At 36.7% G+C, this 11340-nt stretch overlaps 1 protein-coding gene across 2 annotated transcripts; it reads right to left on the bottom strand.

Annotated features, from left to right (window-relative positions):
• Positions 1–901: 901 nt before the first annotated feature.
• Positions 902–9458, bottom strand: LOC126790516 (uncharacterized). Of its 2 annotated transcripts, none has more exons than XM_050516777.1 (18): positions 9008–9458; positions 8432–8542; positions 8262–8318; positions 8069–8145; positions 7879–7978; positions 7047–7120; positions 6855–6955; positions 6661–6764; positions 6455–6508; positions 6301–6356; positions 6143–6215; positions 5211–5378; positions 4783–4967; positions 4575–4642; positions 4347–4419; positions 3711–3772; positions 2356–3514; positions 902–1472 (listed from the first exon to the last, which is right to left on the bottom strand). In XM_050516777.1, exons 1-18 carry the CDS (start codon positions 9086–9088, stop codon positions 1211–1213), a joined length of 2865 nt encoding a protein of 954 aa, XP_050372734.1. In that variant the 5' UTR covers positions 9089–9458; the 3' UTR covers positions 902–1210. The 2 variants fall into 2 exon arrangements, with proteins under 2 accessions (XP_050372734.1, XP_050372735.1); XM_050516778.1 differs by having other exon boundaries at positions 5211–5352; positions 6177–6215; positions 9008–9457.
• Positions 9459–11340: the final 1882 nt, after the last annotated feature.

Genomic DNA, 11340 nt, shown 5'->3' with positions numbered 1-11340 from the left:
ATCTTTATATTAAGCAAAGAATAAAGTTCACTTTTTTGTGTGACCTATATAATTACCAATCTTATGTATAAATTGTGAAAGTCAGCATGAGCCATGAAGAAATGGCAACTTGATTATAATCGACTAAGGTATTTAATGGATAGTTCGCTTTATTATTTATTTTAGACACAGACTAAAGTTCTTTGTTTTAGTGAGAATATTTTTGTTTAAGTTTCCCTAACATGACTAATTTACTAATTTACGAAAGCGGCGTCCCGGAAAATCATACATGTCAACAATGTACGTTAATTGCTTGATGGTCAATAAATACAGATAATCAATTTTAAAACCTTATCGATCCTTTCTTCTTTAGAATAGAAGTTGAATACGTTAAATCAACAAATTAAGACTAGTCTATCTAAAGGACCAGCTCCAGTCGAATTTTCAATATCACCAACTCTTCAACATGTGCCTTGAAAAGCAAGTTTACCCTGATGAATCATTCCTCTCCAAGTACCAGACTATTAGAGCAAATTGTTTATTTTGAGATTTAACATAGTTTTGACTCTCTTTTTTTTTTTTGAGAATGTAGTTTTAACTCCTTTCTTCCACTACCTCTTTTGGAAAATGGGATACGGGTCAGTAGCATGAGATTGCTCCACCCCTGTCGACTGCCATGATTCACAGCTGCTATACACATGAGTGATATGACAAGCTGCTAAAAGGTTTCAGCTCTTCCACGAAAATGCAATCAATTCCATGGAAATTGCAAAATACAGATGAAGCCTAATACAACCGGAAATGCTGTACGTGGGAATCAAGAATGATGTCATTTTCGATCCCCATTATCTGATTTAACATTGGGAAAGACGAGAGCTTTGGCACTTAAATTCACTAGTTATAATTTAACTATGCTACATAATTCACTAGTTGAGAATATATTCGGTTGTGGCTAGCTATCAACAAGTTCAATTTCCAGATCCTAGGGAATAATCATTTTCTACATGATGTTCCACTATTCTGTACAAGACCATTTCAGTGACAAAGCAGGACTGATTCACACTACGTAAATCAAACACTTGCAAAGTCTATCCTTTATTACCTATGTCGGCTCATCCTAGAAAACCACTCCAAGCCTCTCCCAGCATCATTACTGCACCGCAAGAGGGTTCAAGTAACCAAGGAGCAATTTCACTACACTTTACAGTACAGTCGTGTGACATGATCACAATCAGCATGTACAATTGAACACAGAATTATTGAAGCACTTTGCCTTGGTTGCAATCTTTCTCACACCTGTTTCGCTGTGGGAAGATTGTGAACTAATTGAAGAAATATGGATTCTGTCCATTATATTGGCCTTCGGAGCCTCAAGAATTGCCTTTGGCATTGATAATGCCCACTGCATGCTCCATATAGACAATGGCCTCATGTATATCAGAGATCGGAAGTGCCCATCCATCGTCCACCCCTCTGGAGTCTGGAATCCATATCTATATAACACAATACAAGTATTAATGTTGTTAGATCAAAGAAATTAACACCTTGTCTACAAACAAGGCATGAATATGGTGATATAAACAAATGCTCAACAGTAATAATGTGAAAAATTACACTGTTCAATCAATCCAAATTTCTGTCAAACAAATAATATCTCATAGTTCTTCCTGCTTCACAACCATTCAACTATAAAAAGGTTTAATCCTCACAAATAACGTAATAAAAGTGCACCAAAGTAATATGGTTTCTGCATAGAGTGATGGGTATAGGAGGTAATAGATATATTTTCACCTAATCTTACCCAGCAGGGATGAGGCATGCCTATTCACAACCGCTAACCCTCATCATTAGCTTTCGTATATCGCATGGAGTAGCTCTTTACTATATTTTTGAGTCTTACACTTTAGTAGCCCTCCCACTCTGTTCTATCTAACTTTAAGTCTTCTCTATATGCACCAACGAGCAGCAAATTCATATTTGTATGTGTTTTTTTTTTAATCATTACTGTTGTTATTAGACGAACAGATCATCCTTCTCAAGCCTATCCTAACTTTCCGTATGACTTGGACTTTAACCTAGCACACAATTCTATTCATCACAGGAACCACACATTAATGCATGTTCTGTCAAGTTGGACACCAATCACGACCCCTTCCCTTAACATCTTATATGGCTGCAAGAAATCTGTCTTCCAAACAGTAGAGATTATCATACATATAATTGGGTAAATTTTCTTAAATGAAGCGATATCAAATTGAAAGCAAGTATTCATAATCTGTTTTGCTATCATCATTACCAAATTAACAGATGTGGATATTAAAATGATCATTAGAAGAGTAGACTTCTGCGAAAATAACAGAAGTGTGTTTTACTTACCCATAGCCCTCTTCAGACCAGCCGGCAATAAAAATTCCTTCCGCAGTGGTGAAAGCCTCTTTCTCTTTTCCAGCAAGGATCATTGTAGCAGCCACTCCATAAGTGACACCAGTCCATATTTCACGAGACTGCATACAGGACTCATCCACCCTTCCATTAGGGTGCATTCCGTTTACAGCACCCATCCTACCTCCTTGAACTTTCATGACATTATAATCATAGATTTTCTGCAAAGAACTTTGAATTTTAACTTCATCAAAAAGTGAAGGTAAGCCTGAGGATGCAGTATACCACTGTCCGGCTAGCTGATCTGCTTGTATAGATTTACTGTTACTACTTGATCCACTATCATAGTTAAAATAAGAGCCATTCCACAATTTTTCTTCAAAAGCTGGTTTGGCCTTCAAAAATTTGGTTTTACACCATTCAGCAAAGGTCTTGTCACCGAGTTGAATGGCCATTGCTGCAGCAGCTTGAAGTGCAGCAAGCCACAAACAACCACAGTAAGCACTTACTCCATGAACTGTCCAAGCGTCATATGTCTGGTCAGGGAAACCATCATTCTCAATCAGACCATCATTGTCCCTATCAAACTGTTCCATGTATTCCATTGCAGCACGGACAGCAGGCCATACATCAACTCCAAACGACATATCCCCTGTTGCAGCAAAATCTCTATACACCTGAAGTACAAACTTTGGGTTTAGATCCTTCCACTTACTAGTATCATGAATATTGTAAGCATTCATCTCATTCCAAGGATCATGTGTTCCCAAATCATGGGGGACAGCTCCTCTAACCTTACGAATTCCCCAATTCCCCTCAGCAAGGAACTTTACTTTTCTTCCATCTTCAGATAAGACTGCTTTTGCAAAGTCCCTTTGTATATTGAGTTCAATTTTGGGAAACAGGTCAAGAAGGGCAAATGATGCATAGAAGTGCACATCATATGTGTTCCACATGATGTATTCAACTCCTTCCAGATAAAGAAACCTCCCGACATCTTCATAGTGTTTTTGTGGGTCCAACGTTGCAGTATTCTCAACCACTCCGCCTTGTTTGCCATTCACTTTATGTTCAGTGGTCTTTTTATGTAAAAACTCATCATTTGTTAATTGACTTTGACTCTTTTTTTTGTTTGTTTCAAGTGAGGGAGAATCTGCACCAAAATCATTAATAATTATAAAGGAACCAGTCAGTACTGTGGAAAATCAAGCCAAAAGGAAGAGGACTGCAAAACTTAAAAGTGCATGACGGAGGAATGGCACTATGCCTTTTGTCCAACATTTGAAATTATAAATAATGAAAAAAATAAGACAAAAATCTGAGAGAAGAAAATCAGGATAAATGACTACCAATCCACACTGTTCCACCAGCGACCAAAAAGTAGAGCTCATTGAACAACGTGAACTTGTACCTGAAAGTATTGTACATAACATTAAGTCATCAACTTTCTTTCAGTGACAATTAACCAATGCAGACAAAACTCAAAACCTTTAATTAATCATTCATGTCGTTGCGCTTTCTATAGATAATGGAGATGGTTCTAGCTGTGCAATGATTCAATTAGAATATTTGATTATGGATTTTTTAAATTTCAACACTTCCAGCACTAGTAAGATACTATGACCCTGTATGTAAACATAAGATGCACCTAACATACAGTTTGTATCAAGCTCAAAACATCTTAAGGTGTTGAATTGATATCTGTTCACCTCGAACACAAGACCGGTATCGACATCGAGATCAGTTTTAAGAATGAGATGCAAGACTAACTAACTTCAATGTGTGAGATATGTAGTTCTCCTCAGCATGTCCTACATCATGCACATGGACTTCATATGTACAAAGAAGTTGCATGCACGAACATTACTAATCTCAACATGTTCCACATAGTTTGGACCTAGTGACTTACTCACCTGGTTTGCTGTTTGATAATTAAAGGAAATAAGTAAGAATAATCACATTAATATGCTTTACTATAAAGTTACCATTCTGGTAATTTTTCATCCTTGAGGACAGGGTTTTGCCAGTTTTCAATCTCTTCTTCCCATCGCTTATAATCTGTTAAATTACAGAAAATACCAAGTATTTGTTAAGCTTGAAATACACATCATCATGTCAACAGGTTTAGATTCTTGAATCATAATGATTCTACACTTAATTTTGCAAAAAGAGGTGGGAGTAGATTATCGAACTTATCAAAACCAGACACATACTTGTTAGCGCATCATGCACCAAGTCTTGTGCTGCCCTTTCAGAGGTCCCATAAAACTTTGTGTACCTCCTGCAACATACTCGGAAGCTTCAATAACCAAACATCTACTTGTATTGCTATTTAGATTGAAAAATTACAATTTTCGATTTTTTTTTTGGGTGTGGGGGCGGGGGCGGGGAGATGGATGGGGGATAGTGAGAGACACTTACCTTGGATATGAGCTTCCTTTCAAGAACTTCACTTTTGGGGATGACCAGGATAGACCAAAGGCAACAGTGCACTTCCCATGGGGTTCCACCCAAGCAGTAGCTGAAACTGCAGCACAGAGCGTCTCTCCAGGTGAGGAAGACATGCATGGTCCCGAATTGAAATTCTCACGATCAAATTGTCCATCCTTTGAGATAAAGGCACCAAGTTAGAAACAGTGCCTCTGGTTTATGACGATGAAAAAATGTGCATTCAAACTGAGAGGAGATACTTTTGATATCTAATTTATTCAATCAGACCATTGTATCGACAGAATGTTCTACACAAGGCATCCAACTATACATTCAGAGCAAAACAAAGCAAACACCCTTGAGCAACCAAAGAAACTCCAGGTACATATCACCAATAAAGAAACCGCTGAGAATCGTACCTGCACCAAATTGTCCCACATTTCTTTCGCCGTCACACTACTTCCTTCAGATAAACCAAAACACGGCAAAACGCTGACGCTTACATTTTGTGTTTCACATGCAGCTATTGCAAAAGTAACAGGTGGACTCCCATTTGCAGTCCTGGAAATGGACATAGTTCGTACAGACTGTTAAAATCTACAGTCAGAGTTTCAAGATTACGACCTTTAGAAAATTCTGCAAAAACTAAGCAGGTGATTTTACGTTTCAGTTATCTCCATTCTACAGAAAACATGTAATGGACAATCTTAATGGAATCTACAAGTCAAGTTAATACATTGCAGAACAAACAAAGTACATAAAAAAGGCTCAGATAATAATTTTCAAATTGACCAGAACTACAGGGACCCCAAATACTAACTTTAACATAAGCACCTCACCTATTGCCATGACAAGACATTGGAAAGTGACTGATGATAGTAGTAAGATGAACAAGAAAAATTTAAAGGTAAATAGAAAAAGAAAATTCTGAAATCGATAATGTGACATTTAGTTTGTCATACTGGCTTCTATGTGGACTGAATTGCTGGAAAGAACAATAGATTCTCATCACGAAGATATGGAGCTAATGTAAGCAATCATTGCAAACTGGCTTGATGTGCAATAGCTTCTCTTGCATGAATTTTAGACCAAACTACCAAATAAGCCTTTTGCGCCTTGGGCAGATGCCTTACAGTTGTTTTAAAATTATAAGATAGCTCTTTTTCGTAAATGTTAGTTAGAGAGAATATCCAATAATTTGTTTTTACTTGATAACTAATTTTCTTGTTATCATATGTTGGTAAGTAGATCCAGATGCATCTTGGTCCATTTTTTCACGGAGGTTTTTTAAACATTCATCATCCTTTTAACCTATCTAAACACTAAACAGCATAGACATATGCAAACCAACCGTCATATAAGTGCAATAAGGTTTTATGACTTGCTTGTGATGAAGAAGTACGCCGGAGACTCCATCTTCGCCTCTATTAAAAAAAATTTAGTTATAATGTGTTAACAAAATTTATATGGTTCCATGAATTCCAGAAAACAAGCACCATAAGTACATACATAAATGGTTCATTGACGTGGTCTCCTGACAAATGTGAGACTCCTCCAATTGAATTCTATACCAGCAAAAGCCATAAGTACCAAACATTAAAAAAACTCTGAAATTATATGTTTTCATTTAACACAATTCAGGAACCATAGATAAAAATCTTACCGCCCATGTAAATAGAAGGCTGACTTTTGCTCTTTCTTTTCCAGTGTTCACCAACTGAATAAGAAACAAGAGTCTTATAAGCAGACCAAGAAATAGAGATCCTATCGAAATTCTAATGGCATAACCGTTGGGTTTACATCTAGTCGATGTGATGGAACAAAGAATTTCTCATTAAATTGTATTTATATCAGGTATTATGATCTTACCGTGTAGACAAAAACTGCTGTAGGAAGACTACTATCTCTATAATTATGAGGAATAAATGGTGATATTTGCCGACAAGAAATTTTCAATTCTGGATCAGGTTCGCCTGAAATAAACAAGCATCAGAACTAAAACAGCAGCTAAAAGGAGAATATATACGAGTGCAGTGCATTATAGCAGACAAACAGAGCCGTACCATCATATACTGTCCATGCCCTTGGAAATAGAGCATGGTATGTGGAATGCTGACCATCCAGATTCCATCCCCATGAGGATATACCCTGATCACCAGCTTTTCTGCAACCATACTACATCAGAATACCAATATAATATGGGTTTTCAACTGCAATAGGTAAATTTAGAACTCATGAAAGAAGTATCCTCTTACCCTATTCCGTCATGTTGGCCTGGGGCCAAGACTGATGCATAACGTTTACTCCCTCCATCTCTAGATATAAAGATCTACAATTTTACGGCATAACTAAGCATTATTGGAATGAAACACCAACTCAAATCCAAAGGGAAAATTTTTTTATACTTCTTAGGAGACAATTTTAAATTGTTATTCCATACTTTTGTTTTTACAGCTTACAACGAAATAACAACACAGAAGTACATCCTCAAATGCATTGTTCAGACTCCCCTCCACCATTTGTACATATTGTTGCTAACAGTATTGAACTTAAATATTGCGACATCATCCCACACACATTGATTCAAACTTCTACCTTCTTTAAATTACAAGAGGACCTTATAAAGTGTTTATATAAAACTAGATTAGGCAACAACCATGAACAAGTAGTTCACTAAGTAAATACATGGCTTCAAATCTTTGATAAGAAATTCCTTGTCTTGTCCCTTCTAAATGTGTTGCAAAGATAATCTATTTCTGAATGTACACTGCTGTACGGCTGTTGTAGTTCTCATAGCATCATTTAGAATTTTAGATACAGGAATAGAAAAGAAGCGAAAAAACTTGGTTCTCACTTAGAAGAGCTACTATAATTACCTCTGCACCTCAAATAATAATCTGCTTGGTATTACTAAAGATATAATTAAGAATGTAGAACTATCACTGTGAAGATGCAACGCAGGGAAAAACAAGAAGAAAAAGATTATATATCAATTAATAATTCAATAACTTAAAATAGCAGATAAAATCAACAGCTGAGTAGCACATATATCTCAAATAAGTAGACAGACTAGGAGTAGAACATTACAGAGAACTGATTGGTCATGACAGGAGAACCATCACATACACCCGGAATGATTTGCCATTGCCTGAACTCGCCTCTAAAACCTCTTGAAATGCTGCCACTCCTACAATACATATCAACCGTTGGTCCCTATTAAATTAAGTAGAGATAAAATTATCAAAAAATTGAGAACCTTCTGATATCAGAAACATACCCCATCCCTCCGAGTGGAACCCCTTGTGATGCAGATGGCTTGCAAATACCTCGTGTGAAAGGATCTATAGGTGCTTTCTGCATTGTTACAAAATATTGCCAAGTTTCAACATTCTTGCAAGCACATACTCATCCAAATTAAGATACAAATAGTATAGATTATGACCTCCATATAGAAGGTTGAGAAAACTTACCCTTCCATGGGAAGCTTCTTCCCTGACGTATGACCACAAACGTACACCTAACGTAATCTACAAGTATAAAATTTGCAGTAATCAGAGAGAGTGGCAGGGTACCACAAGATTGGGTAAAAGATGAATGAACTTGAAACATGAGGATGTAATGGACTCGACAAATCACTTACCATCTTAATTGCTTCCCTAAATGTAATGCTAAATTCTTTAAGAATATTAGCATGGCTGTTTAACTTCCTCCTCCAGGCTTGTTCTGGTGGAGCAGCACTATCAAAATCAAACTAGAGAAAACAATAGAGAAGAAGAAAACTGAATCAGTTTGAGAGCAGTACAAGGATTCACATGACCAGATAAAAAAATTAAACAGGAAATGAGCCAAAACCTTACAATGTCAACAGCCAGATATATGCATTACAATACACTTGACATGTTCCCCACATTTTCTAATCAACATGATCTGATATGCAACTGGGATGTTTAGCTATGACTTGAAAGCTTCTATTGTAATGAGATAATCATGAGTAGTGTTTTGATTCATTGGTCGTGTAATCACGGTTATAACTTGGCTCAGTTTTTGATCAGTCAATGATGATGGGGTATTAACTAAAGTGAGGAATAAGAATGATTAAGTCAAGATAGTAAAATTCATTTCAATACTAATGGGGCTTAGATTTGATTCAAAGTTTTGATCTTTACAAATGTAGCTATAAATTCAATAGTAAAAGAGATAGAGAAAGGGTTGTTACCAATTGTAAAGTATTCCTGGGGATATACTCCTGAGGAGGCCACGAATTCTTGCGAGAATGGAAGAGATTACCACTAACCATGACGTATCCAAAGATCCAACAATCGATGAATCCTTAACTCGACTATATGTCTGTATGTCTATCAGTATAACCCAACTAGACGGCGATGATCTCTTGGCCTCCAAACCAAGGAAGAAAGGAAGAAGCGAATACAAGCAAAAAGGCGAGTCTTGGAGCAAAACCCAAGCAAGCAATGGAAGAAAGATGAAAGCTTTATGTGAAAGACAGACAGACAGACGTTAACTTTTGAATCGGTGATTTGATTTTCTCCACCTCAAGAACGAAATGGGGTAAGTAGCAGTGCGCAAGTGTTTGTCTCTGATCGCCAGATGGAGCCACCTCTGCTGCTGCTGCTGCTGCTTCTGACTCTGACTCTACAGCTCAAATGCTCTCTCCCTCTCTCTATTTTCTATTCTATTCTTCTTGTGGGTTTCCAGAGAAGAGGAGAGGAGAGGAGAGGAGAGGGAAGCGCGTGAAAAGTCAAAAAGGTTTGGTACCTTCTTCCTTTTTTTCTAACGGAAATTAGGAGCCACCACCTGTCTTCTTCTTTTTTTTCTTTTTTTTTTCTGTTTTGTCCTCTTTTTACCTCATTGATTCTGGATTAATTGACATTTACTGCTTCTTGCTTTCTATTCTATTTGGGCAAAATTTCAAGAATGGTACATGAACTATATTTCACTAATAATTAAGGATACTCAACTTTCGTTTCTACAACATTAGTTCATGAACTATCGAATTCAAACCACTTTTCATACATCTCCGTTAGCTCACCGTTAACTTACCATCACATGACATATTTACATATGACAGTTTCATCTATTCCAATTTTCCTATCCTTTTGTTATGTTAAACTTTTATTCCTTACTGATATCGTTTCTAGCTTGTCTGGATCAGCCACTCAGTCTCGTTCAGAGGCATAACTTCTTCCTCCGTATAATGCATACTCGCACCATTAGAATTGTAGGATCTTTCCTCCTTGGTAAATCCTAATTATGGTATTTATCTATTCATGTCTTCAACACCATTCACCTCCCACCAAAACCAGATACTCTAAATACAATAAATTTGACTGTTGAACCTCTTTCTCCATTGTTGAATACGGTGAGTGCGGAATCAACTGTCATTGCTCTCCTTCTTCTGTTCACTTTGTATTTATTTAGTTATTCCCCCATCTACTTGTTATCAGAGTCTTTTTTTCTTAGTCTGGATTTCATTCGAGGCGTGAGAGAGAGAGAGAGAGATAGAGCTGATTTTTCCATCGGTGTATCAAATAAGATTAAAAATAAGATTAGGTAAATATCACTCAACCTTTCATATTTTTAGTAATGACATGACTGTAACGGTGATATAACGAAGATGTACAAAATGTGGTACAAATTCGATAATTCATGTACTAATGTTGTAGATACGAAAGTTGAGTACCCTTAATTATTAGTGGATGATAGTTCATATGTCATTCTTGTAATTTTGCCTTCTATTTGCCTTCTTTCTTATTGATGGTGTTTTGATGAAAGAATGCATAATCAATACCATACCGCGTCACAATTCCTCAGGCGGTCAGTAACTAATTATTGTATTTATATTCAACTATTATTGAATGTAAATCTAAAAATAAAGTAATTTTTTTTAAATTGAATTATTTTATTTTCAACTGTTTGATTTACGTTCAATTCTATGTAAACGGAATTGTGATGGCATGGTATTGCTTCTGCCTTCTTTCATCAAAATAACACAAGAAAGGGATTCTCATTCTCTCCCTCTACTAAACTTAGTCACATATGAATATGAAGAATAACATTTCTTCAATATATATGTTGCTTCAAAACAACGCCAGGAGTGAATGCTATTCTCTGTTTCATACCCAAATATATCACCTACAGTGTGACAACATCTAACCATTTTGGTCGAGGTTCCAATTTTATCCATGAGGCCAGATGAAGTGATGAACAGATGTAGGACCAAATCCAATATTGAATTTCTCATTGAATTATTGATGAGAGAGAGAGAGAGAGAGAGAGAGAGAGAGCAAATATGATATATGAAATATGAATATGAATAAGGGAGTGGAGGAGGAGTCATGGGCGGTTGGCGGGTGGTTAAAGAAAGACTAGGCTAGGCTACTTCTCATGTTCCTAGTTCCTACTCAGAGTTGGGAGTTTTTAGTCATGGAAGGTGTGCGTAACAACCGAAGGAAATGGTCAATATGTCATCGCCTTCATGCACCCTTTAATCCATTTCCACACACAGTATTAGTTGCATGTTCCACTCTTCTA

Source organism: Argentina anserina, chromosome 4 (genome assembly GCF_933775445.1).
Source record: "Argentina anserina chromosome 4, drPotAnse1.1, whole genome shotgun sequence".
Lineage (NCBI taxonomy): Eukaryota > Viridiplantae > Streptophyta > Magnoliopsida > Rosales > Rosaceae > Argentina > Argentina anserina.
Note: the sequence above shows the minus strand (reverse complement) of the source record. Positions and strands in the feature narration are given on the sequence as shown.

Coding starts and splice junctions, on each gene's coding strand:
- LOC126790516 (XM_050516777.1), bottom strand. CDS start 9,088: ATGGTTAGTGGTAATCTCTTCCATTCTCGCAAGAATTCGTGGCCTCCT. Junction 7,979..8,068: donor GTTCCACTCGGAGGGATGGG/GTATGTTTCTGA, acceptor TATGTATTGTAG/GAGTGGCAGCATTTCAAGAG. Junction 6,956..7,046: donor GGCCAACATGACGGAATAGG/GTAAGAGGATAC, acceptor GTATGGTTGCAG/AAAAGCTGGTGATCAGGGTA.